The sequence below is a fragment of the Myotis nattereri genome, assembly GCF_964212035.1.
Source record: "Myotis nattereri genome assembly, chromosome: 7".
In the NCBI taxonomy this organism is placed as follows: domain Eukaryota; kingdom Metazoa; phylum Chordata; class Mammalia; order Chiroptera; family Vespertilionidae; genus Myotis; species Myotis nattereri.
The window spans coordinates 15583904-15611828 of NC_138082.1; the positions used below are offsets into that span (position 1 = coordinate 15583904).

General features: G+C 36.3%; 1 protein-coding gene across 1 annotated transcript in view; it reads left to right on the plus strand.

The window, feature by feature from the left end:
- Nucleotides 1-27925, plus strand: part of MAP2 (microtubule associated protein 2) — a 231955-nt gene that overhangs the window by 147079 nt on the left and 56951 nt on the right. Inside the window, exons 4-6 of the mRNA XM_081095227.1 lie at nt 90-201; nt 7510-7587; nt 26008-26291. Coding sequence (XP_080951353.1) covers nt 26030-26291 — 262 coding nt within the window. The 5' untranslated portion in view covers nt 90-201; nt 7510-7587; nt 26008-26029. The remainder of the gene's footprint in view (nt 1-89; nt 202-7509; nt 7588-26007; nt 26292-27925) is intronic.

A 27925-nucleotide genomic window follows, 5' to 3' on the forward strand; every position in this document is an offset into this window, starting at 1 on the left:
AGTGCTCACATTGACCTCAAAAACAGCCTGGTGCCCTGTCACCCGGTTCAGCTAAATGCCTTCTCCATGAATCTCTGTATTCCCTGCAGGTTGACAGATGGCGCCCAGCAGGTGAACTTGGGGCTATGAGCGAACGAGATGCTTTCTTTCTCTGGCACAATCCTTCTCAAAGCCAACCCATGTCCTAAGAACTTACAAAAGGTATTTAGCTGCTAAGCAAAACCGAAGAGAGGAGTTGAAGCTAAGAAACCATGCATTGGCATGAACTTTGCTGAAGTTAATACATAGTCTCTTCACAAGGGTATACAGTGGTGCCCCATGGTGAAGAAGCACAATTTGAAGGCTTGATATTGACATACCGTGATTTTCCACAATTGCCAAAGCACTTTTCTACAGATGGTTTTATTTCATTCTTGCAGCAGTCTGTAAGGGAAATCTCACTAATAATCTCTCTTTTCCTAGTGATAATACTGAAGCTGCAAAAAGTTGGAAGGTCTGCCCTATATTTTACAGCCAGAAGGTGATACGCCAGGATTCTAGCTTCCATATCCAAAGTTTTTGTTATTTGTTTTTCAAAGATCTGATTTAATCAAATTATAGTCAGAATGGTTAGGGAAATAGTGTTATCATTCTTTCATATATTCATTCATTGAACCTTTTACTAACCACCCACTTTCAAATCAGGGAAACAGTAAGCCAGGTAGATAAGGTGATTCACTGCTTGGAGTAGAAGAGTTCATGTACACAAAACTAAAGCCTCAGCACACTTTTCCATTTCCTGTAGTACCTAACCTTAATATTTTATTCATTTGATGAATAGTTATTGAACAAGTACCATCAGGCAGGGAGTGTAGCAGTAAACACAAAGAAAATGGCCCTGCCTTTCTAGAGTTTACAGATTAGTTAAGGTGGGGAAGACAAGAAACAAACAACTAAAAAATACACAGTGCTGCTGATGGTATAGGGCAGTGGTCAGCAAACTGTGGCTCGCGAGCCACATGCAGCTCTTTGGCCCCTTGAGTGTGGCTTTTCCACAAAATACCAAGTGCAGGCGTGCACGTACAGTGCGATTGAAAATTCGTGGCCCATGTGCAGAAGTCGGTATTTTGTGGAAGAGCCACACTCAGGTCAAAGAGCCGCATGTGGCTCGCGAGCCACAGTTTGCCAACCACTAGGGAATTAGTAATAGGAGTAAAAATTGCTAACACTTCTTGAGAAAATTTGATAACATGGCCAGCCTTATTTGAAATGCACTTCCAACTCTTATATGGCTTAACATCTTTTGCCTTTCACTTGTATTTATTTTTTAATCCAAAATACTATGAAACAAAGAATTCACGTATTTGATAGAAACCAATGGCTTCTAGGGTTGGAGTAAATTAGTATAAAAAGGTTAGGGATGTGAATTATTTTCCATTTCAAAGAGCCTTAATTAGCAATACAAGGTAGTTCATATGAACGCCAAATAAGTGCTTGAAACAAAAATCATATGCCAGTGGACAGAGAGACATTTCTAGAGGTAGTTGGCAGGACTTCATTGGGAAAAGAGCTTCAATTCAACTAAAAGCTGACAAACCTAGGAGGGAATGGAGGGAGTGTTGGAGGAGGATACAGGAGAGAGGAAGCGAAGAAAAAAATAGAAAGAAGGGGACCTTGCAGAAGAAGAAAAGAAAAATATGAGGATGAAATGAAAAAGGAAATTCATAGGTCTACAAAAGAACTCGCCAAAGAACATGTGATGGTATAGAAAGTTGGGGATAAAATTGAAAAAGTAGGGGGCAGTCATGGTATAGAAGTCCTTGATTTTGGCCTAGAAATTTGATTTTTTTTTCATTCAGATAAGTTTTTTGACATCCTTATTGTGCCTCTCCTCAATTTCTTCTCCTTATACTACATGAATCTGCATTAACTTATCCTCCTATTTTAAAAGTGGTCAGTATTTGTATGAAAATTAGAAGCAAATGAGCAGATGGCCTTCCATAAAGCAAAGAAGTGTTATTTATATATATATATATATATATATACATATATATATATATATATTCTGAATCTGAGCAGAAAACAGCAGTGTAATATATAAATAAGCAAAAACACTGACACATGTGCCTCTTTGCTGCCCAAGAGTCTCTGTTTGCAGTGCCAATTCATTTATACAATAAAATATACATTTATTTATATTTCTCTATATATTTTTTTAAAATATGTTTTTACTGATTTCAGAGAAAGGAAGGGAGAGAGATAGAAACATCAATGATGAGAAAATCATTGATTGATCAGCTGCCTCCTGCCCCCCCAACCTCCCTTCTGGGTATCCAGCCCACAACCCAGGCATGTGCCCGGACCTAGAATCAAACCATGACCTCCTGGTTCATGGGTCAACACTCAAAAGTTAAGCCACACCGGCTGGGCTATATTTATATGTTTTCAGAGTCAGTATATATTAACAATTTAGCAAACTAAGATTTTAGCTGATATCACCGAGTATTATTTCTTTTCAACTCTTTTCGAAAAGAATTTAAGCATGACCCATATCATGCCTCTTTGACTCTTGCAATCGAGATTTTTATTGTTCAACAAATCTCTATTTACCCTACCTCTCTCTCAATCCCTTGCATTTAGGCAGAGTCATGTGGGTAGTTGAGCCCAGTGGGCTGTGAGAGAAGGTGATGTGTGTGTCACTTCTGTGTAAAAGCATTTGAGAGCCAGTGCACAGCCCTTGGGTGTCTCCCTCCTGCTGCAGTAATCCTGAAGCCCTGAGTTGAGCCACAAAACGAATATATCCCAATTGCTGGGTCACTGCATGGGAGAAAGAAAGGTGGGCTTGAGAATTACCCTGCTCATATCAGGATTTGTATAAACAGGATATAAACCATTTTTATATAAAGACTCAGACTTAAACCTGACTTTTCTGACTAATTCAATCCTTTATCTTTCACTGTTTGTATCCTTCTTTACTGCCTTGAATTATATGGAGACGCTTTGAACAAGACGGGGTTACGTATTTGTGCTAAATCGGCTTAACGCAGTCTGCTAGTCCTTGGCAATAGCCTGAAGTAGCAGGTTTGGGGATGACATGCGAAAACTCAACCTTACCTAGATTCTCTGAACAACTTGAGATCATATGTTTTGAATAGGGCTTTTGTTAAGCGCCCTTAACTCTTTCAAATGTATATTTTGAAGCATGTTTCCTTGGCAAGAAACATAATGTTCTCCTGAAAAGAAACCCCAAGAAAGAAATATCTCTGTTCAGCTGTCGGTGGTTTTGGCTCATGGTGACTTTCAGCTACTAATAAATAAGTAGTGATCACGAGCTGCTTCTAAACCTATTGCGGAATAGAAATGTTTTAGCAGCATGTTCGACCAGATGATTTTATGTTGGCCACCGCTCTAGTTAAGATTGCTTAGGTGGTGGATATTTTCCCGAGTATCAGCAATTCAGGTCTCAGTAGTTGAAGTCTTGTTGTTCTGGACAAGTGCGCTGAATTACACGAACTGTTCAAAGCCTTGCAGAGCAGACTGGTAGAGGACGTAGAGAACAACATTATTATTGTTTATTTGAGAGCTCATCAAGTAGACTAATGCTAGCCAATGAGGTTAAGTGCAGCTCTTCAGAATCCCAGCAACTTCAAGCATCTGTTTAGCTTATCAGCCAAAGTTTATCAAAACATGAAAAATGTCCAAATGTTTCAAAGGTTAATGAAAAGTATATCCTGTCCCTACCAATCTAGGGAAGATTTTGTCTTGACTTTGTTGCTTAATGAATTAAACAAAAACCATGCGTTAGCAATATTTTCTTCACAAGATTCTAAAATAAATGTATCATTCTAACTTTAATGCCATAGGCATCATATATCTTGCAATTAAACATGCCAACATCCAAACATGTATTTTATGCAACCTAATTTCATCATATACACACCTTATTGATCTGAGTAATCCGCTAATAAAACTGATCATGTATAGATAAACAAGTGTTTATCTTGGGTTCCTTATTGACTGGTTTATTCCAGGAATTTGTGATGCTGCTGCGCATCCTATTCTCTATCATGTGTAGGCTAGCCCTTAAATATAGTTGTTAACCACTGGACTTGATCAGGTGTTGTCAGTCATGATTGTCAACAGTGTTTGGACCCAGCTCTAAGAGGTTGTGGAAGGTGACCAAGCAAACCTGATAGAAACAGGGAGTAGAGAACAGAGGCAGAACTACAGCTGAGTCAACTTCGATGTGTTCGAGAAGCTGGATATGCTGAGTAATAAATGGGCTTAGTATTTCTAGAAAATTGAAAGTTGCCATTCTTGAAATACCACTTCTCAGAGGAGTCGCAAAGCCTTTATGTTTGAAAAGTTAAAGACCTAAAATCAACCCTTAGGGTTATAAAGAATTGGTACATTGCCGGGAGGGGAGCCACTTTCTAGCGGTGTCATGCTGGGAAGGGCACTTAGAGTCTTGGCCGCAGTTTTCTCATCTATTAACTGGGAATAACAACAGTTGCCTGTAGAGGGTGATAGTGAGGAATAAATGAGCTAATACATAGATGAAGTGCTGCAAATAGTTTCTGGCACATAATAAATGCTGTGTAAATGTTTGCTAATATTGTTTCGGGGATGGTATAATCACTCTATATAATGTAACAAATACTAAAGCTGTGCCAAAGAATGCTCTCAATGAAAACTGTGTTAAAGTAAGTTAATCTATTTTATATGGGATAAAAATATTACTTCTAACTGCACTGTATTAATTTAAGATGACGATTCAGTTTTATGTGCCTGATGAAATAGGCCATAAGTGCTTTTTAAAAATAAATCCCAGATGGCATTTATCTCTTTATCATAAAATAAAGTCTAGAAAAATAGATAGTCATTTTCATTTTATAACAGCCAAAGACACACAAAGATCAGGATGATGGATAAATGGGCCATTATTGTTATGGCTAACTGGGTACCATTTATTTTTTAACAATCTTCTCATTCTTTGCCCAATAATTTCAAAATTCTGTTGGAATGCAATTCGCTTTTAAGTGTTTAAGGCTGAAGTTTTACTTTCATTTATATATAAATATTGAGTTAATATTAGAAAGACTGTGAAAGACAGGATATTATTTTAAAATATTGTTTTAATATTACTCAAATGATGAACATGTTGTACATAAATATATAAAGGGCCATAGAGTCTCTGTCACAACCACTCACTCTGACAGTGCAGCAGGGCAGCCACAGGCAACACGGAAACAAGGGGACGTGGTTGGTGTGCCAATGAACTGTATTTAAAGAAACAGGCAGCAGGAAGATGGATCTAATCTATGGCCCATGTTTGCTGACCCCTGTTCTATAGATTTTATTTTATTTTTTCTTAATTTTACTAGGGTAAATGATACACGCACACATATGTAATCTGTACTTGCACACTTATATACATGGGTGAATGTGGACTTAAAAATCATGAAGATGAAGTACAAAAAATATGCATATTAAGGAATTTAAGGAAAATAAGGAATTTAAAGAGGATACAAAGCATGACATTTTATTCAGCATTCATTGATTAAGTACCCAACGTACCTTTTTATTAGAACAAGGTCTACCATTTTATTTGTTTTTTAAAATCACCCTATGTGTTACATAAATATATGTCATATGTACATTTATAAATATACTAGAGGCCCAGTGCACAAATTTCATGCACTGGGGGGGGGGGGTGTCCCTCAGCCCAGCCTGCACCCTCTCCAATCTGGGACATCCCTCTCACAATCTGGGACTGCTGGCTCCCAACTGCTCACCTGCCTGCCAGCCTGATCACCCCTTAACCACTCTCCTGCCAGCGTGATCGACACCTAACTGCTCCCCTGCCAGCCCGATCACCCCCAACTGCCCATCCCTGCCGCATCGGTTGTCCACAACTGCCCTCCCCTGCTGGCCTGGTCGCCCCTAACTGCCTTCCCCTGTAGGCCTGGTTCCCCCAACTGCTCTCCCTCCCTGCCAGCCTGGTTGCCCCCAACTGCCCTCCCCTGCAGGCCATCTTGTGACCACGTGGGTGTGGCCATCTTGTGTGAGGGCATGATGGTCAATTTGCATATCACCTCTTTATTATAAAGGATGATGTCATTTTAAAATATATTCCAAATTTGAGGACCACTGAACCGGAGTAAATGGAAAAAACAAAAATAGAAAAAACAAACAGGAAAAAAAAAAACTTTGTTTGGAGGTCTGGGTGGTCAATTATTTTTTCTAAACTAGCTATCAAATTATTTGAAGAAATTGAGAATTCCACTGTTTCTTCGTGCCTATAGAATATTTTTATTTTTAAAAAAGGTTAAGCCTTTCTACCTTTAATATGCATTAACATACTTGTTCTCCACTGTACATCATATGTGATGGCTTACAGACCAAATGAGATAAGTACATGTAAAAGCACTTAATAGAGGACCTGAGCCAGTCAGTGTTTGTTATTTTTTCATCGAACCCTTGCCTGCTCATACCCATATACACATTGTTCTCGGAAAGGTCATGGAGATGAACAGAGCCACCTGCTTCTTCTCTTTTCAAGTTTACATTTCCTACTAGAAGAAGAATTAATAGCTATCAATCTCATTTTGAGTCTTAGGGTTCATTCTTGTACAGCAACATCTTTCCTGAGGATATGATGGGGTCCACCCTATCAGGGGTGAAATCATACAGGCCCTGATGAAAACACATGGAGATACTTAGATTTAGACACCCATTGTAAGACAGCAGGACTTCAAACTGGGCCTCAACTCTGCCCCTTGCATTTAAGGACAATTATTTATGTATGGTTTGCCCTTTGTAGTCTTCTCTGTAGATAAAGATGATTAGACCTGAATGGCTTATGAGGCACAAAACAAGCCCAGTGCCTTCTAGTAATTGTTTTTTTCTAGGCACCACATTAGTAGGAAGTATTCTGTATGGTTCTAGTGGAATTTCTAAGCAGAAGTAATAATCTACAATGACTTTTAGGATTCTGTATGTCAAAATAAGTTTAGTACCTTTAGAGAAAATTTAATTCATTGTTAAGAAAAAAAAAGTCCTCTCCATCCTATGCTAGGGAGAGTCAATACAAACTGGGCAGGAGGCCCAGTCCTTTAAAGCTAACTGGATATAATTAACAATCTACCAGGATAAATACATTCTCTTGGGAGAGAATACAAAGCCCTATAATTTATTAGCTGAAAACAATTTAAACTTTATTTTGTCTTGGATATAATATATATATAGCTTCACTGGAGTGAAGCTGAAAAGCAAGAAAAAGTTTGCAACAATTAGCATTTTCACTGCTCTATTCCATACCACTGAAAGAGTACCTAGTAGATTGTAAATATTCAATGTTATGACTATAAGGAGCCACCCTGGAATTTATCTCTTGGTCTCTTAGTTACCCAATATAAAAAGAGAAAGACACAAGTTGAATTTGGTGTCTGTTTACTTGATGTAATTAAGTGTACATGGATCAGAGAGTAAATTATTGATTTTCTAAATTCTTTTTTTTTTTTTTTACAGAAAGAAGCCAGAACCTATTATTAACCCTTTGAGAACACAACGTAACAATCTTTACCATTTTACTACTTCCTTGAATAGGTAAGCCTCATCACAATTGTGAAAAATAACTGTTAACAATATATTTTTAAATATCTTTTTAAAATGAATATGAATTCATTTTGATAAGGGAGAAATAACATGAATTCTACAGTTAATACAATTAGGATCATTAAAACAACACTTACTGTTTTGAATGATTTAATAGTAAACAGATGAAAAGATCTTTTTCTGAAATGAGGATTAAACTAAGCTTCACTTCTGCTATGACTACCAATATCAGTAGTATTTTATCAACATTGACTCTGTGTTAGACTTGGTCCTATGTGATTTACTTTGCATAACTTAAATAATTTATTCCTTACAACAAACAACCCTGTGAGCAAATAACAGGGATCATCCCCATTTTATAAATTAGAGGCACAAGACAAGAGAGAGAGGAGGCAGGCACCTATAATTCACCCAAGGTGGTATACTCGTATACTGGGAGCAGCCGACACTGTAAAGAACACCAACCCCAGCTGCTATTGTAGGAGTAGTTTCATGTTGTGACAGAAAAGTCTAGCAATAAGGTCCACCTATGTTTTGAGTTGGTTCTGTTTGAATTTATAAAAGAAAAAAGTAAATAATGAATTTACTGAAAAAGCCACAGTAGGCAAACATTTATTTCAGGTTTGTATTTGTTACTTTATAATTGTTGCATGAGTAAATAAAGAAATGTATACACTTAGCTCAGTTTACAAGCAGAAATAATATTTTTCTTTATTTTACATCTCTCTTTAAACTCAAAATTCCTATAATAAAAGGAGAATCATATTACAGAAAGAATACAAATGAATGATCTTTTTATTCTAGGAAATGAATAATGCATTTTAATCTAATTTCTTTTTATTAGAGGTACTGAATATCCCATCTTAAATTGGCCACAGCAATATATGCTGTACTGCTTTTATTTCTTTATTATTTTATTTTTAATCAAGAAAAAATACAAAGTTTTCAAAGAGAAATATAGAAAATTTATAATAAATAACCTAAGTATAAGTCCCATGGATTAAGCCAATGCTAACAGTCAGCTTTGTTCAAATCTTTTTTTAAGTTTATAATTTCATTACAGTCGATATACACTATTATATTAGTTTCAGGTATGCAACACAGTGATTAGACATTTATATACCTTATGGAGTGATCACCACATATGATGTTAAAATCTTTTCTAAAGAAATAAACCATCACCGAAAGAGCAAAAACTCTCCCTGCTCCCTTTCCTTTCTTCCTAAAAGGTGCACAGTCTTGAAGATGAGGTAACCTTCTCTTTGTGTGTTCGATACTTGAATGACATGTGCATGAAACAATATGCCATATGATTGTTTACATCTTAAGAGTTTACATAAAGGGCATCATACTCTAGATATTCTTTTGCAGCTTGCCTTCACCTAACATTATATCGAGAGCTCCATCCATTTTGATACAGGAAGATCTGGTTGATTCATTCTGTCAGCAAGTTGGTTCATTTTAATGTTTCAAGCATCTGGTGCATAGTACTAATTTAATATTCCTTTTAAGTGACGTTCAGCATTTTGAAGATGGTTTAAGCAGGGCTATCAAAGCATGTTCAGGAGTCCAAAGTTCTTAATACATGAGGCCACCACAGTTGGGTTTATGTTTCTTTCTTTTTTTCTCATTAGAAAAGCCCGCCTTTTTTTATCGGCTATAATGATCTTGCTAATTAATGGGACTCATGATTCACTGATTTTGTCATAACACGATAACTGAAATATGATTTATTTCCCCATAGGTGAAATATTGACCATTCCTAAAAACAAAATACTACCTTTGAAATTAAAAGATACTTAATAGAAAAAGTCTTCTTTGCCCCATGTTAATAGCTTATATTCTTTTCAAAAATCATGGGAGAAAGAACCTTTTTAAAAAAATGATTTTTCCTAATTTTCTCAAACACACTTAATTCTAGAATTTATTTAAGGTAAAATAAATGTCAATAAACATTAGTAATATTTATAGATATAGGATCTTTCATATATTTGTAGGGGAGAAAGAAGAGATAAACTAACGTTTGCTGGGCAAATATGAGTAAGTGCAAAGTATTATGTAAGCCTCACAGGTCAGAAGTGCATGGCAATTTTGCAGATGAGGAAATCGAGGCCCAAATATGTCTGGTAAGTTACTCAAGATCAGATGCTAATTGCAGAGCCTGAAGTCAAACTCATTGCTTTCCGACTCCAACATTACAATGCCGACCAGAAAAGAATTGGGAGCACCTAACCTATTTGACACGAAACTATCAGTTTAATTCATTCCACCAAAATTTATTTGGATTCTTTTAAGTAAGTTGAGAAGGCTGATGTTAGAAAAACAAAGAAAACACAATATCTACCTACAGTGAGAAAACAGGCCATTGGGAAGAGCAGTGATTCATTCAGTGATACCATAAATGTGACTCTTTCATTAGATACCTCTATTTTGCTTTGTTATCTTGACATCGTTTAGCTTTGCAATCATTGAACCGTGCCAATTAGATTAAATCGAATGGGATAACAGGAATGAAAATGCTTTCTAAAAGTCTTTGCAGTTATTTGCTAATATTACTAATTATTCTGTAAAATTTAGAATTAAAAATTTCAAACCTAATACATTTAACTCTAAATGTAAAAAATTGATATATCATCAACTTTTGGGCACAAAAGGCCCCTGTAAACATTATAGAGTAGTAAACAGCCCTGACAATTGGTTTCATTCCACCGTCTATTAGAGACATAATATTTAACTTGCTTAAGCTTCATAGCACCAAGATCGTGCCTGTTCAGAATTTGCTGTTTCTCATCATCTCTGCCTATATCATTGGCATCCACTCTCTCACCTTGACTCCTGCAGTAGCCTCCTGTGCTTAGGCTTTCTGACCTCTCATCTGTTGTTCACTTAGTGTGGCCTTTAATAGATCTTAATCCATTGATAGGACTCTTTTTTTTTTAGATTGTTTTATTGCTTAAAGTATTACAAAGAGTATTATATATGTCTCCTTTTTTCCCCTCCCCTTGACCTTCCCCTAGCCTCCCATACCCCCCAGTGTCTTGTGTCCATTGGTTATGCTTATATGCATGCATACAAGTCCTTCGGTTGATCTCTTACCCACCCACCCCCAACCATTGATGGGACTCTTGTTCTGCCCATAACAGTCAGAATCATTCCCACACTCATACTGTGATCCAGCAAGATACTATATAACCCATCTTCTACCTCCCTGATATCATCTCAACATTCTCTCCTCCCACTGAGAGGAGAGACTGTGTGACATTCTGAGCTGTGTCTAGGGTAGTGTCTTTATCTTGATGGACCCTCACTTGTTGAAGGACTGAATGAGTATGCAAGGGTTAATCTGGAATGATGCTCAGCACACAGTATTCTTAATGCCCATCAGTGATGGTTGTTGCCCTTTTGAAGGTTCCTTCAGTTTGTCTTCATGGAGTGCAGCAATTCTGAAATGCTAACAAGCTTTCATGGATGTTTTTGACACGTCATTTTACAGCATTATGACAAAACTTTATTCTACTAATATGTAATCTTGAATCTTAATAGTACCAAAAACACAGAGATAAATTAGGGACAAATTAGAATGAGAAAACCATTTTAAAAGATGAAAAATATTTATTTTATTATTCCATGCAGGTCTTTTATCTATACAACAAGATTTGGTACACCCTGACATTGCTTAGATTTTGCTTTATTTGCAGAATAGATTTATATTTTTCATCATTTATAGATGGCGAAGTCTAGCCTTTAGACAATTTTCTATAAAATAGGATGATTTTTTGTTTTATTTTTTCAATATTCCTTAGGAGCAGCCCTGGATGAGTGTTTACATTGTTGAGAACATTTGGCAAGAGAAAGACAAACAGTAGGACCACAGTACCCCAATGACTAAGGAAAAGAGAAAGAAAATGTATTGTCACCATGCTCTCCGAAAATAAAATACCTTGATTTGGCTGATTACTGTCTCATCAGCATTCAGCTCTGGTCCATAGCACTCTATGTGAACAATTTTAAAGGCACATTTAATATTCTAAAAATAGATTCTATTGATAAATTAGAATGTCAGATGGCCCCTTTATGAAAGCCTACCCTAATCTGTCCTGTCAGTCCGCAGGCATATCCAGACCTCAGACTGTTCTGGCTCTTGGTGAGCAAGAACCTGTTCCAGGGGTGAGGTTCTAAAGAGGGGTATCTCATGGTTAACTAGAGACAGAAAGAGGGAGAATTGCCCACATACTCCAGCAGGAGTTAAAATAACAATAACAGTCCTCCTACTTAACAGGCTGACTCAGAAGCACATTCTACTGACTTTTCCGCAGATCCGAGCAGATTGTTTGGGCTGCAATTCTGCAGGCAGAGGTGGGCACCACCTGCTGCAAAGGCTGTAGTTCTTGTTAGGAGGGTGCTGTTAGTAAGTCTTGCCTTTAACAGTTGGGCCAAACAGAGTTAGGAAAAGACAAAAATTTGGTGCTGATGAGTGCTGCCTTGTTCTAATACCTAATAGGGGTCCTGAAACTTTTTAAACAGGGGGCCAGTTCACTGTCCCTCAAACCGTTGGAAGGCCAGACTATAGTTTAAAAAAAAACTATGAACAAATTCCTATGCACAGTGCACATATCTTATTTTGAAGTAAAAAAACAAAACAGGAACAAATACAATATTTGTATTTGCATGTGGCCTGCAGGCCATAGTTTGAGGACCCCTGACCTAGAATAAGAGAATGGTGTTCTAGGGATGGATATTATGCGTTTAGTTCTTTTACTGGCCATGAGTATAAATCACTTACTGTGGGAGGTCTTGTAAGTTTAATCTCGCTGGATGTTTGCCTTCAGAAAATTCTGTATACCAGTTGTGGCAGCCTTATCTCAGTCAATTAGGAAAGGCTTTGAAGGCAATAGAAGTCTGGTTTTTGCTTAAGTAGAAGGAGAAAAATTGTTATGTGGTTACTGAGTTACCTCATCCTACAAAGGCTGGGCACTCTTACTCCTTCAGCCCAGCCTCCCGTACATTTACCTGTACCCTTCAGTAGCCTTGGGCGAGTATGCTTTATCCTGATTCTTATAACCCGACTCCTGCATGCTGGCATCATATGGTCTTTCATATACATCAGATCATTTATTTTTGCTACTTAAAATTTTCCTGTAGTACAAAGGTCCGAACTCATTAAAGGCCTTTCAAAACAGGGCTCCAAACAACCATTTCTGGACAACCTCAAATCCCTCTCAGTTATTCAACTGCCTTTCCTTCATTCTGATCACAGCAATTCAAATGTCATTTCTTCTATGAAGGTCTCTTCTCCAGCCCTCAAATGGTATTAATTGTTCCTTTGGGGTGAGGGGGAAGGGGCTTTCATAGTCTTTTAAACATCCCTAGATGACCAAAAAATCATCTCGGTGTATAATTATTTTCACCTCTGCTTTTGTCCTCAGCTCTGTGAAGTCTTCAAAGGCAAAAGTTCTGTCTTTTCTATATTTGTCCCTCCAGAACCATGTTATTAGATTTGAAAGAATAATAATCTTTTTAAAAATGTTTATAGTTCATAACAATAATACGTAATGAGTAGATATGATTGAAAGTGTAAGTGGTAAATAAATGAGGAATTGAGGAGGTGAAAAAGAAATGAGCAGTAGCGCTTTGTAGCATATTTACAAAATAGGTTTTATGGTGGTGGTTTTATTTTTATTATATTTTTGTCATTTCTTTTGTATGTGTGGTTGTTTGTTTTGGATAGGGAAAAAAGACTATGCTTTTACTCAGGAAGTAAGGGAAGGAAGAAGCCGACACTGTGAGACCACAAAGGGGTATTTAAGGAAAAGAAGCTTTGGAGGAGGCAGGAAATAATATGTTAAAGAGTAAATAGAGAGCCTAATATTAATAAAAATGAGGGCCCCCTATTCCTCTAAAGAAAAGCTGTTCATTGGGGATAGTTACTTAAATTGGTTTTATTTAACCCTATTCTATTCATCTCATCCTTTTAAAAAAATGTCATTATACTTTTCTTCAAACCAAGTATATAAGTTAGGATTGGCTAGCTGCTAAAACAAATAATAGATCCAGAAATGTGTTGAAACTTTATTTCTGGCTCATTGAACTGTCTGGATGAGTATGTGGGTTGGGAGGCTGTCTACACTCTTCATAATCAACCAGAGATCCCAAATTCTTCTATTTGTATCTTTACTTTGTCATTTTCTTCATCCAGCTAGTAGGAGGGCAAAGAGCAAAGAGAAGCACATGGGAGTTGTATAGAGCCAAATCTAGAAGCGAACTTACCACTTCTGTTCACATTTCATTGGTTGGAGCTGAGCCACATGATCACACCCAGTGTGGTCTTCCTGCTATGTGCTCAGGAAGAAGGTGAAAGAGATTTCGGCAAACTGCTAGCAGTCTCTGTTATACCAAGGCAAAAACCTGTCTATAGAATTAATATACTTGACATTTGGATCAAATAGTTCCAGCCCTGGTAGAGTAGATACCAATTACACCATAGAGATAGAACTGTAAATTATGATTTCAGTGTCACATTAAAATAGTGAATATATTTGATACATCAGTTTACCAAAGTTAATTCTTATAATAAGACTCAACTAAGATATTTTTTAAAACCCTTCTTATAGAAATATGCGTTATGTACAGAAGGATAATAACAAAATAAATTATAGTGTCTAGTACTGCTTACTTTTCTTCAGTAACTTCTTGCTAAATGAATCAATCAATTAATTAATAGATGTAGAAAGCTTCATTAGGAAAAAATAAGTATTTGTACTTTCATGAATTTCCAAAATTCATCATAAAAAGACATGAATTAGGATGGTCTAAATTCATTTTGAACTGAAGGATGTGCCCTTTTCAAGAAAAATAACATGTAAAGGTAAAATAATGAGCAAAGATTTTGAAAAAACATGATGTTTTGGTGAACTTACGAATATTCATCTGTAGGCCTCACATCATATTTTGCATTTGCTCTCTGTGCTGTTTGTTCAGATGGTGGTAAAGCTGCTATTTTTTTTTGGAGGGTAACAGTTCATTTGATTGTTTTATATGTATAGCATATTGTGTCAGTGTTGAGTCAAAGCCATTCCACCAGCTAAATCTACAAAATCAACTTTGCTGCTAAATAAATGTCACAGTTCAGTTTCCTGTGACTGCAGAATGCTTGGGTTTTTGTGAAAATACTGCATTGCAGTGAATGTATGATCAACTGTTTCTTCCTTGAAGGTTAAAGCTCCTTTCTTTTTTAGAGTAAGCAGCAATTTAATCAAGTTTTCATGGCATCCAAGAGCATTTTAAAATGAATGTACCCCAACAAAACTGGCCTCTTCTCCAAGTGTATGCGAAAAGGCAGTTAGATGCGTCAACCTGTGGGAACAGAATGGAGAATGAACCTGAGGCTGAGACCTTAAAGCGTCTCTGTCAGATCTTTCTTCCTGAGAAGTATAATGACTTACTAGAACCTGCCAATTCCTGCGATTAATTTTTACTCATTTTTTCCTCACCCACCCCCTGCACTTTTCTTGTAATGAATTTCAAGGACTCCAGTCATACCATGTGCACAGTAATTACTACAGAAGGCAGTTTGATTCTGAGACAGCTGAGTCTCTGTAAGAGAAATTTAGAATTTACTAAAGCACATACTTTAGTGAGGGGGTGCGAAGGCTTGAGTCATTTAAAAGCATTTTGAACGGGCTCTAGGAAAGATCCGGTAGTAATCAATCCTGAGTAAAGAGCAGAGGGCAAAACAACCAAAAAGACCCTTTTCAAAGACGAATTGCCATCGTACCAGAAAGTTCTTGCTACTGGGAAGCAGTGTGTAAGCCTTTTTGTTTTGGATGGTGTATTCCTTTGTGGCATATGTTTACAACTGGAGTGGGTCTTATTTTTGGAACCTAAGAATTCTAAAGCAAACTTTTAAAATCAAGAGGAATTGAAACATATATAGCAACATAAGGTAATATAACACATTACGCATGCACGCACGCATATAATACATATAAAATATCAATGGATCATTTAATTACACACTGTAAAAGTGTTATTTGAATGGAACATGAGGACCAGGAAATTAATTCTTCAGTGAAGCTCTGTAGGGAAATACCATACTGGTGGATAATTTATATATAATTTTCTCACTGGGGAGTTGAGTAATAGTAGTGTACAGTTTAAAAATATTTGTATATAGAGAATACATGGGAAACCCTTCTGCTTTATATTTTTCACGATGGTTTAAATCATGACAAGCCTATCCTGCGACTCTTGTTTTTGGCACTCAGAATGTACCGACTTCTAATCCTCTCGGCACCCCGGTGAGCACCGCTGCCAGCATCTCTGGGCCGGCCAGTGGAGGGGCTTCCTGAACTCTGTTTCCGGTCTTGCCCTGCTGTGCTCTGCTTTTCACCCAGCACCATATGGTCTTTCAAACAGTTATTACCGCTTGCTCAGACTCCTGAAAGGGTTTCTCATCTTACTTTTCCCCAGTTTCATTGACATATAATCGACATATAACACTGTATATATTTAAGGTGTACAGTATGTTGATTTGATGCACTTATATATTGCTGTGACCACCACCATAGCATTCGCTAACACCTCCGTCATGTCACATAATTACCGTTTCTTTGTTGTGCTGCGAACATTTAGATTTACTCTGTTACCAACTTACAAGTATATAATTATTGTTAACTATAGTCATCTGTACATTGGATCCCAAAATTTACTGGTCTTAAAACTGTACCCTTGACCAACATCTCTCTATTTCACCCCTTCCCATCATACTCAGAAATAAATCCAAACACATGACCTGGCTCTGCTTAGCTTTCATAGCACTCTTCTTTATCTTACTTCAAGTCAGACATAAACCCATCAAGCTCATTCCCACCCCAGAACCTTTACACCTAAAGCACATATTTCCTTCCTGGAACATTCTAACCCTACTTCTTTGTATAGCTAGCACCCTCCACATCATTTGAGTCTTGCTTCTGAGCTCACCTCCTTGAAGATGCTTCCCTGAACACCCTATTGAAAATAGTGCCTTTCTCATGCCTTGCTAGCTTCTTCTCATTTTAAATTTTATATTAAATATATTAAATATTAAATTTAATACTTTAATATTAAATAATGCATTTTATGTATTTTAATGAAGTGCTTGGCTCCTGTATGATTACCTCATCAAAATGCAACATTTATGAGGATAGGAATTTTGTATGATCTGTGGCGCATTGAGAGACTTCCCTGTGTCTCAAAATAAATATCTCATATCTTTCCCTCATTACCAATCCCACTGCTACTACTGTAATTCAAATTCTTATATGCTTTCTCGTCAGTTATAACGTTATTGTCCATCTGCACACCTTTCCTGTTCCTGATCATAGCCTTCTACAGCTCTTTCTCTGGATCATCTTGTTATTTATCTGCTCAATGTTTCCCAGAAATATGTCCTTAATAATGATAAAATTTGTACTACACAGCCTGACAAGTGAGATATTCATCATCTGGACACTTGCCTCTCTGGGGTATTTTCCACTACTCCTGTTTTGTTGTTGTTGTTTGTTTGTTTTTTAAATGTTTTTATTGATTGTAGAGAGAGAGGTAGGGAGAGGGATAGAGAGATAGAAACATCAACGACAGAGAAACGTCATTCGGCTGCCTCCTGCACACCCCCTACTGGGATAGAGCCCACAACCCAGACATGCGCCCTGACCAGGAATCGAACCAGGGACCTCTTGGTTCATGGGTCATTTCTCAACCACTGACCCACACTGTCCAGGCACTACTCCTGTTTTGGACATTCTGAAACATCTTGATGTTTCCAGCTCTCTTATACCCCCATGTCTATTTTGTGTGTGTGTGTGTGTGTGTGTGTATAAAATTATGCCCTTGTCCACCATGAATGCCCTTCAAAATTGAAAGCAAGGTTTGCCATTCTGAAGTCTCCCACGAATTTTCTCATTTTATAGGAACTTCCATAGAATCCCTTTATACTTCTATTAAAGTAGTTACAGTATTGTCACCTAACTAAATTTATAATTAAATACTAAATTCCTTCTAGAGAAAGGTAAATTATGAGTCATATAAAAGTAAAGTATGAATCATGTATATTGACATGTTGGTCTCCCTCAGTAGCTCCTTGAGACCAAAAGCTGAGTCTTCCTAGTATTTGGCTATTCTCAGCATCTAGAGCAGTGGTTCTCAACCTTGGCTGCACATTAGAATCACCTGGGAATCTTTTTAAAATACTGACTTCTGGGCCTCATTCCAAAGGATTTTGGAATGGATTTTAAAAAGATTCCCAGGTGAAGGATGAGGCCCAGAAATCCGGACTTTAAAAAGATTCCCAGGTGATTCTAATGTGCAGCCAAGGTTGAGAACCACTGATCTAGAACCATGCCAGTGACATAATAGGTGTTTGTTTTGTATTGTTATATTTCCTCATCAGAAGACAGGGTTTTCTAATCTCATTTCTCTCTTCTGCTCATGCTTCAGGCATTTGTCTTGCTTTTTCTTTTAGTTAAGGATGAACAAGGTAGTCCCTATCTTATTTATAAATTACTCATGAAAAAACTTAGGAAATTTATTATTTCCTAAGAAATTGTGGTTTCCTTTATACTTAAGGCCTATAGTGCCTCAAAGGAGATGTAGCTATACATCATAATTTGCACTATCCTGAGTTTCCAGGAAAATATTTATGTTCAACGGAAAGTTTGTTTCCCTTTGCCTCTATGATTAAAATATGAGACACTGAATATAATTTTAATATTTAATTCTAATGTATTTTTTTTTAAGATGAAAGAGAGAAAAAGGTAAGAAAAATGAAATTAAATATTGCTGTTTAGAAATTCTCAACCAAAGTGCCCACTGGAAATGTGGATCTCATTTCGAAGGTAAATGGCAGTTTATGGCCATTTTCTTGGAGAAAAGTAGTTACTTTCATGATTCTACCTTCAGTTCACATTTTTTACATAGGTTAACTCTAAACTTTCTAACCTAAATTTTCAGAATTTCCTCTCTTTGATTTATCTACTTATTTATCTAAAATAAAATAAAACATTGAAACAGCAAATATATTTCAAAAAATAGTATGCCTCTTCAGAATTTTGACTTTCCTATAAATGTATTTTATTTTAAAATTAATTTAACATTTTAACAATGTTTTACATTTGAAATCATCTATTTATTTGCTCTTGGCCAGGTCCTATTTGCCTGACTTGTCAATGATGGGTCTATTTTTATATCAAAATGTTTTTCCCTGTGGACCCACCATATAATATGTGCCTATACTTACATTAAGACTTTTACATATTAGATTGGAATATTTTTCTTTGTAGAAAGCTGAATCACTGTGGATATTTGTTTACTTGAATATTTTTTCCAACTCAATTTTTTACCATCTCTAAAATGTAGAGTAATTGTATATAGTTCAGGCCTGGAGAGTTTAGCAAATTTGTGCCACTATCAACCTGAAAGTTTAGCAGAAGCCATAAAAAAATGACCTGGTTTCTAGAATTCACTCCAGGATACACAAAGATATGTCTGCTCAAAGAAATAAGTTGAACGGCATATGAAGACTGACCTGATTGGGTCAGACCTGAGTTATGAAGGAATTCCAAATGATAAGAATTCTGCTTGCTTCCTTTTGGCCCAACTCAACTGACAGAGTGAAGAAGACAACTTTTCAACTTAACTCAGAATCCCCCTGAGTCACAATTACAGCCAGCAGCAGCACAGCACAGCATAGCAACAGCCTGCCCTACTTCCAGAGAAGAAATCGATTTTTTACATGACTTAGATTTTACTTTTATATGACTCATACTTTACCTTTCTCATATAATTAACTAGATTTTGGACCCTCCATGTATGCATTAGTTTAGAATATTTAAAACTGCATGTGATACAAATATTTTGCACCCTTCCATTTTTTATTTTAAATATATATATGATTCAGAAGGTTTATATTCATGTGGCACCTGTGGTTTACTTTATTATTGCATTTATTTTATTATCTTGTGTTTTTCAAACACATCTTGCCTTCTGCAATATAGTGTGAGATACTGGTGGCAGAATCAATATCTTAAACGTCATTGTATTCCTAGTGCCTAACAGAATTCTTGGTATAAAGCTGGTATTTAGTAAATGTTTACTTGAAAAGCTTTTAGAAGGCATAATAAATGAATTGGATGATTGGTAATGATCTAAAATTTAAAAAAGGCTCAATACATGCTTGTTAAAACAATGTATACTAAATACAGACAGTTCCCAACTTACGATTTCTCAGCTTTATGATGGTGTGAGAGTGATATAAATGAATCAGTAGAAACCGTGCTTAGAATTTTGAATTTCGATCTTTGCCCAGACTAATGATATGTGGTATGATACTTCTCATGATGGATGCTGGGCAGTGATAGAGAGCCACAGTACCCCCTCAGGCACATGATCACAAAGACAAACAACGGATAGTCTACACTGCTGTGTTGCCAGTGTCTTTTGGATATGGTGTTCTACACACATTTAATTTAGTCTAAGCTAAGCTATGATGTCCAGTCGGTTTAATATGGTAGATTGTCATCAATAGGGAAAGTTTACAAACTTAGTGTCTTTATGTGGATTAGATTCTCTTTCAAGTTCCAACCCCATCCCACCAGTCTCACTGCTTGGCGAAAGAGCAAGTAATCAATGGATGTTAGTGGATTTGGCTTCTCATCCCAGATTTCCCTGGAAGCGTCTAACTTGATCAGATAATTTACTCTTTCTGGCCTCAGTTTTTCAAAATTAGGCAAACTATATACTGACTCCTGTTGCTAAAAATATTCAAATAAAACCCTTAAAATTAGTAATAGGTAGCATTTATTGAGCACATCTAGCTTGCCTGGAATTATGCTTTATTTGTATTATCAAATAATTCCACCAACAGCCTAACACTGGGTTTTTGTGTACTGTGTGTCCATCATCTTCAAAACTATTATGCACCCACCATCTTGCTTCATAAGAATTGTCTGCTAGTCATGCTATGTGATGGAGAGTGAGTCATTCTTATATGTACTTAACAATCAACTTGAAAAGAGCAGAGAAGACATAAAACAAATATTTGGATTTTCAGCTTAACTTTTTTATGGCATCAAGGACTTTCTCCTTAGTTTTGCATAGAAGACAAAGAGAAGGAATGCAGGGTTATAGTCAGTTCATCAACTCTTTAAGCTTAGACTTTGTCGGCATTGATAAGTGAAGATATAGATCCTACATAAACTTACAGCATTGTTAAGAACTAAAACAAAAGTTCCTGTTTTGTAATACTGGTATGGATAGTAATAGTATAGGCATAATTGAGTCTACATGGAAAAGGGAACCAATAGTCATGTGCATAATTGTATTATATAGCTGATTGTTTTACTCTTTTTTGTCTTTGGTTATGCAGCAGTACAGAATTATAATCAGTTTTTATTGAATTGTCACATTGCATGATGACAGAGCAAAACATATCATAAAGAACATTCTAGAACTGTTGGTGCCAAGCCATTATGAAAATGGAGACATATCTATCTGGCACACATGTATTTTTCTTTTAGTTTTTCCAAGCTTTATTGTTTCTCCTTTTGCCAATTTTTAAGGGTATTTAAAGTTTCCCAGTAATAACTATATCCATGGACTATTTCTATGCTTTGTGATCTTTCTAATACTATAATCCACAGAAAAACAGTAAGGTTTGCAGTTAGTTGTGAATCCTGAGAGGAAGGGTTCTATTCTACACTTTGAGCACATGTCTCAAGTGGATCTGAAATCACTGACGTACTTCTTTGAGAGCTTTACAGCTCAGAATTATGTGTCACACATTCACATCTTACCTATTACCCACATCCATCTCCCAAATGATCGAACAGTAAAGAAAATTATAACTTGATTTGACATTTTAAGCAAGTGCACTTTTGTCACAAATCATTAATAAATACCCAGGAGAATTTAAAATAAATATTCTAAAGAATTTTAAGTTGTTTACAGACAGAGCAAGGATTAGTCATTGTTTTCACAATATGAAGTAGGTGTATACCACAGACAATGTGTAATTTTAAACATACTTCTGAGATGTGTCTGCCTCCCTCAAGTAAGTTTAGAGAAAAGAAACAACTGGCATATTCCAAAGAAGCTGTCTAAAAGCAGCCAGTCCCATGATCGGAATCCACTCCGCTTTGTAAATGTCCTGGACTCGGGAAGTAAAAGGTTTAACTTCTATTTGTGAGAATGATGAGATGGCGTATCAAGTAATTGCCTCACTCCTTTACACCAATTATTCTGTAGGCATGTTTCATGTTCTTTTCTGAAGTCCTATGCTACAGGCTTGCCAACTTTAGTGTCTCAGAATCACCTGGTGAATTTGTTAAAAGACCAATTTCCAAAGCTCATACCCCAAAATTCTAATTTGTTAGATTGATGCTGGAGGTAATTAGCTGGAAACACTTGAAGATATATTGGAAGTGGATCATCACCAAAGAGTGGTTCAGTTTTATGAGTTTAAAACCTTTCCTGAGATGGATGAAATAGTTTATCTTAAAGATATTTTTACACCTGCTTGTCACATGCTCTCTATTATGTGTCCAAGTTTAGTTCAGGTCTAGTCATTTGTTCTGCTTGGCGTTATTCTTCATGGGTCCCAATGGAGTTAGAACTTCAGTACCAGCTCTCCTACCAGGCCTGAAAATTAGGTTTCAAAACCATCCTCCTCTCACTGATGGAGCTAGTGTTGGCTAAACATTTATAGCTAACAGAACCTTTTCCCCTGTGTATATCTGGAGTTAGAAAGTTGGTGAATTATTCACTCAACCTTCAACAAATATTCGAAACACAACGGATAGCTAAATGGTGCTTTGTTCAGTTTGTGAATTACTATCATGCTCCGGTTATGCGCATCTTGCTTTGCATGACCCTTTCCATACTTGGAAGGAAAAATGTGAAAACCTCTCACTAAGTACATAGAAAATTAGAAAATGGTTTATTTTGAATGAAGTGTATCTGCGATTTACATCCTTAACTCTGGATATGCCCTGAGAAAAGAAATTTGTCAGTAGCTCCAAAAACAGCAAAGCTGTCAGGGACATTTTCTTCCCAGTATTTCTGCTTGCTTATTTCTTCCCTTTGAATCGTGAAGGAAATGTGGCAGCTGTACCTTATTTTTTTTTGTCTCTGCAAGCCTCAGGGCACATGTGCTCAGGAACTGAAGTTTGATACACTTAAATAAATTTATCTCTGCGCTAATAACAGAAACTACAGGAACTGTCAGAGCATGTCAGACTTTTTTTTTATGCACAATATGCAGGCGGTCGATAGATGGAGTTCCAGATGAAAATGCCTCTCTTTTCAAGCTAGTCTTTAAACACATTAAATTTTAATGTGCACATATGATTTTATAACTCTTAGGGAGAACCAACAAAAGTGTGTTATTTGGCCACCTCCAAAAAAATAAGTCGTCGTTTTAAAGTTATCATTTGTTTATTAGCAACATTTGCTTGCAGGATAAGTTAATAGAGTATTCTAGGGAAGATGGATAAAGGAGAAATACCTTTTAAAAAACTAAGTAATGTTAGTTTTTTAAGAAATCATATTTTCATTAGAGTTGTTAACCTTTAGCCTATGTGAAAGTTCTAGAATATTATGTAAGGTTTTATAAAATGATTTATCTGGAAAATGTTAATATCTATTTTGTGTGTTTTATTTCACTTTATGTACACATGAAGGATAACATAAAAGCTATTATGTGCTAAATAATACTATGTGATTTTCTTAAAAAATGATGCCCCAAAATAAAATGTTGGAAGGCAAAAGATACAGTTATTATTTGTAATAAATAACAGAATTCAGCACCAAAGACTTAGAATGAGGTAAATACTATATTTAAGTATTAAAGTTTCTGACAAGGGAAAATATGGGAATAGCTGTATTACCAGATTGTCTAAGCAATATTAGAAATCAGCAAAATGCGTATTACCTTATTTCTAAATTACCATACAAATTAATTTATTGTATATTTCCTATGCAAGGGACAATTATACTCAAAAGACAATGTTTTCAAGAGTGGTCTTGCAGATTTGGAGTTAGGATTTGGGGTTGCCTGTGGGCAAGTTCAAATTTGTTCTTATATACAAAAATGTCTGAATTTGTGTAAGTATCTGGGCAGGTAGGTACTCAGGTAAAATCTTAGAATTTTAAAACATAGAGCATTAGATTCTTAGGTTTGGAAAATGATTAAGGCAGTTGCATTTAAATACAAGAGAATCTGAATATAATAGAAATCCTACTATTAATGTAATAGGTATTCTACAAATCTGATAAATAGCATTACTGACTAACAGACCTACTCATAAGCTACAAAGTGAGTCTTTAAGACCCACATTAATGATCATATCAGATTTTAAAAATTTTAGTAAGTAACTGAAATTTGGAATATACTTGTCCCAATCATGAGTTGAATTTTGCCATGAGAGTCATGTTTTCTGTTGAGTTGGAATTTTCTTTTTTTCTGTTCTTTCTTTTTCTATTTTTTGTTGTTTCTTTCACTCTTTTGCTTGTTTGCTTTCTTCTCTCTTTTGGTATTTCTTAACTGGAATTATCCAAGACCTTTTAATCATTATTGGAAGAGTATTAATTTTACTTCACAACATTAAACATGTATACATTAAATCTACCCAAAAAACAAAACTGAAGCATTCTACAGATGTTAAATAAATAAGTAATGAATCTATAAACCATTTCAACTTGGAATTTAATCTGTGGAACAACTGGTTTCATTCCGATCTCCAGCTCTTCCACAGTTAGGATTTGGGATCTTTTGCAATAAAGAGAGAGGAGAGTCTTTCTCATTACATGGGAGGAATGGAATGCTAACATTCCTTTTACTTCATAGTTTCCTCTCATAGATTTGGAGGGAATTTGCCTTTATCAGCTTTCTTATTTATCTCACATTCACAGTTTTCAGAGAGATTCAGGTAAAAATAATTATATACATCAGGAAGAAATGATTAAAAGAAGCTGTGATCACTTTTGACTATTGTCATAATGCCATTTTGTAGAGTAGAGCTAAACTGTGACTCCAAAACACTGATTAGGAATCAAGTGAAATTTACCACAAGTGGGTGGTATTTTAATAATACCATACTGTGATTATAAGTGAGTGTAGCCAATAGTATTTCCTTTGCTTCCAGAAGCTTTTCAGTAGAGCGGAAGGAAGTCTTAAATTGTATTTTCTGTCAAAGTAGCTTTGTCAGAGCAATACCAGCTTGACATTTTCTAAGATGTTGTCACTTAATACATGGTTATACAATGTACATTTCAAAAGCCCAACAAATTAGAAAGTGACAGCTGATTAATCTGCACACATTTTAAGGAGTGTTATCTGAATAGTCTTATCAGGAAGTTAGATGATGCATTTTAGATTATAAATTCACTTCATTTGTATCTCTGATATTAATTGAAACCAATGTGGCCAGTCACCCCTTTCTTTTTACAAAATTAATTTCTACTGATTGATTAAAAAGAAAGAATCCAAAAGTCTGAGGCATTACACACTAACGAGATCACTTTTTGAATGTCTGGTCTCTTTAAAACAAACTATCAGCATTTCAAGAGGATGACGACCAAGTAGCACTCTCCTCCATCAGGCATTGGTATTCTTAGGTTCACTAGGAGGCTTTTCAGTCACTGAGAAGTCTTTTCCAGAGAGCCCTGTGGGCAAAGCTGCCAATCTTAGCTGGGAACAGTGGGTGCTCATATTGTTTTCTTTACTTTGAGAATCTGTGGCTAGAACTCTCGTAGGCTAAAGTGAAAACCTAAGTATTTCCCAAATCCATTGAGAGGTGTTGATAAACATGGCATCAGACAAAGGGTTCTATGGCCTATTGGTTGGGATTCTCTCCACATCACTGCCCTTCCCTGAGATTCCATGTGTCCGAGCACATGAAAAGCTCTCAGCTAGTGTTATACATGCCTGTGCAACTCAACATTTCTCAAGCTCATGTAAGCACTTTACACTGACGGTCTTCCTCCCAACACACATCATTGAAGGCCAAACATGAAAAAACATTAGACAATGTTTTCATAGTGCAGGATTCCTTGGCTCTACTGAACAGTTAACATCATATGTCAATGAAAGCTAGCTAAGATATGTCCTTAAATGCCAATCACTATTTTTTCTTAAAAAGTGTATATAGATTGATGGAGGTCTTATATTAAAGGGATAGATATGCAAAAAAAAAAGGTTTGTAAAAAACAGAACCAAAGTGTTACTAATGGCTACCTCTTAATATTAAAAGTAGATTATTGAGAGGGCATTTTTGTGTTTACCATAGCTAACTACTACAAATTTGCTCTATCTTGGTACTATTAATATTAGACCAGATTACTCCAAAGTCATGGCTACTATTTGTTCACTTCCAATCACAGGAGAGGTGACAGGAGTTGAAGAATGGCAGATGATCGGAAAGATGACGCAAAGGCACCTCACTGGACCTCAGCTCAGCTAACGGAGGCTTCTGCACACCCACACTCACCTGAGATTAAGGATCAAGGCGGGGCAGGGGAAGGATTTGTCAGAAGTGCCAATGGATTCCCATTCAGGGAGGACGAAGAGGGCACCTTTGGAGAACATGGGTCACAGAGCACTTACTCAAATACCAAAGAGAATGGGATCAACGGAGAGCTGACCTCAGCAGACAGAGAAACAGCAGGTAACTAAGGGCTCTCCAAGTCACCAGCGCTGGTTTGTGCTTTGAAGTCTGTTTAGTCTGAAAGTGAATTAATTCACAGCACTGATCCTCTTTCAGGAATGCTAGGATGGAAACTTAAGTCATTCAGGGGAAGGACACAAAAAAGAGAAAAACCATGGGAACTAGCCCTATGGTACCCCAAATTGGTTGTATTCTCTATCTCATCTCCCTATTTAGTTTTACCACTTTAATTTTAATGGCTCAGTACCTGTCAGCAGTTTAATTCATTGAACGAAAACACAAATAGTTTGCTATTGATTTTCCTGAATGATATGGGACCTAAATCTGATTGACTAATTAGAAGCATATTTACTTTTTAGGGCATAAAAGAATGTTAGAGTCCAGCTCTCAGCTTTTAAAAAGAAAAAGGAGAAACAGAAAAGAAAGAAAATGAAACACACACACACACACACACACACACAGGAACCATTTCATACTTCCTCAGATAGCTTTTTAATACCTAATATTCAGATATTAGGAAAACATACTATAATTTATTATCAAGTACTTCCTTTCAAAGTGTAATTTCTGCACTTTACTCTATGTTTACTCTATTTACAATGTTGTCATAATAGCATAATTACTATATAGTATGAATGGCATAGAGAAACAATACCCAGAACTATAGTATTATTCAAAATTATTTTTATTTTTTCTGTGATTCAGAATTTAATGCATTTGAACACAGTAACTTGCAAACATGCTACACTAAAGACGTGTAAGCAAACTACAAGCAATAAGAAAGGTTATGCCCCCTTCAAAATCATCCCTTACTTATTCAAAGATTGGTTTTCTGCATTCCACCCACTAGTCAGCAACACATCGACTGTACACTGTTCAAAAAAAAAAGTTTGCATTTTAATGGGAAAATATGAAAGGCATTTCAAATGACGGGGGAGAAATTACATAAGTACATAGTGTAACTTTTTTTAATCCACACATTCCACAAATTACTGTTGAGCATTTTCTATGTAGTACAAAACGTGTTAGCTTCTGTGCCAGGTGTGTGCCAGGAATGGTCTCTGAGCTTCACAGAGCAGGTGACCTAGTAGTGAACATGAGACCTGTGCATGCAGTTAATTCAGATACAAAATACAGTGTGTTCAGTACCAAATGAGCAGTACAGAAAGGCAAAGTGGAACTGGGATTGTTTCTGCTTAGGGCCAAAGTTCCAAATTGTGCAAGAAATGTCTTGAGGTGCCATGGCACACTCCCAGGGCTGAGGCGGAGTATTTGAAATACTCAAAGGAAATGCAGCAATTCTCCATCTGTCCAATACTGCATGGTCTATTAGCTCAAGACAGTACACAGTTTCAGCATTAGCGCACACTAAACTTCTTTTCAAGATGCTGTATCTTTGCGTGATAAAAACCAAGTACCCTGCAGACATCCGTGTGGAACAGGAAAAGAGGGTAACAGCGTCCAAGCCAATCCAAGGATTTGAAGAAGCTTTGCAGTGCCTAAAAGGCACATATACCCCATTAGAAAGAAACTGGTTCAGAATGAAATAAAAATATTATTTTTGCCTTTCATCATTACAATGAGGATTAAATGAAATAGTAATGTGTACAAAGTGAATGGCTCATAAAATAGTA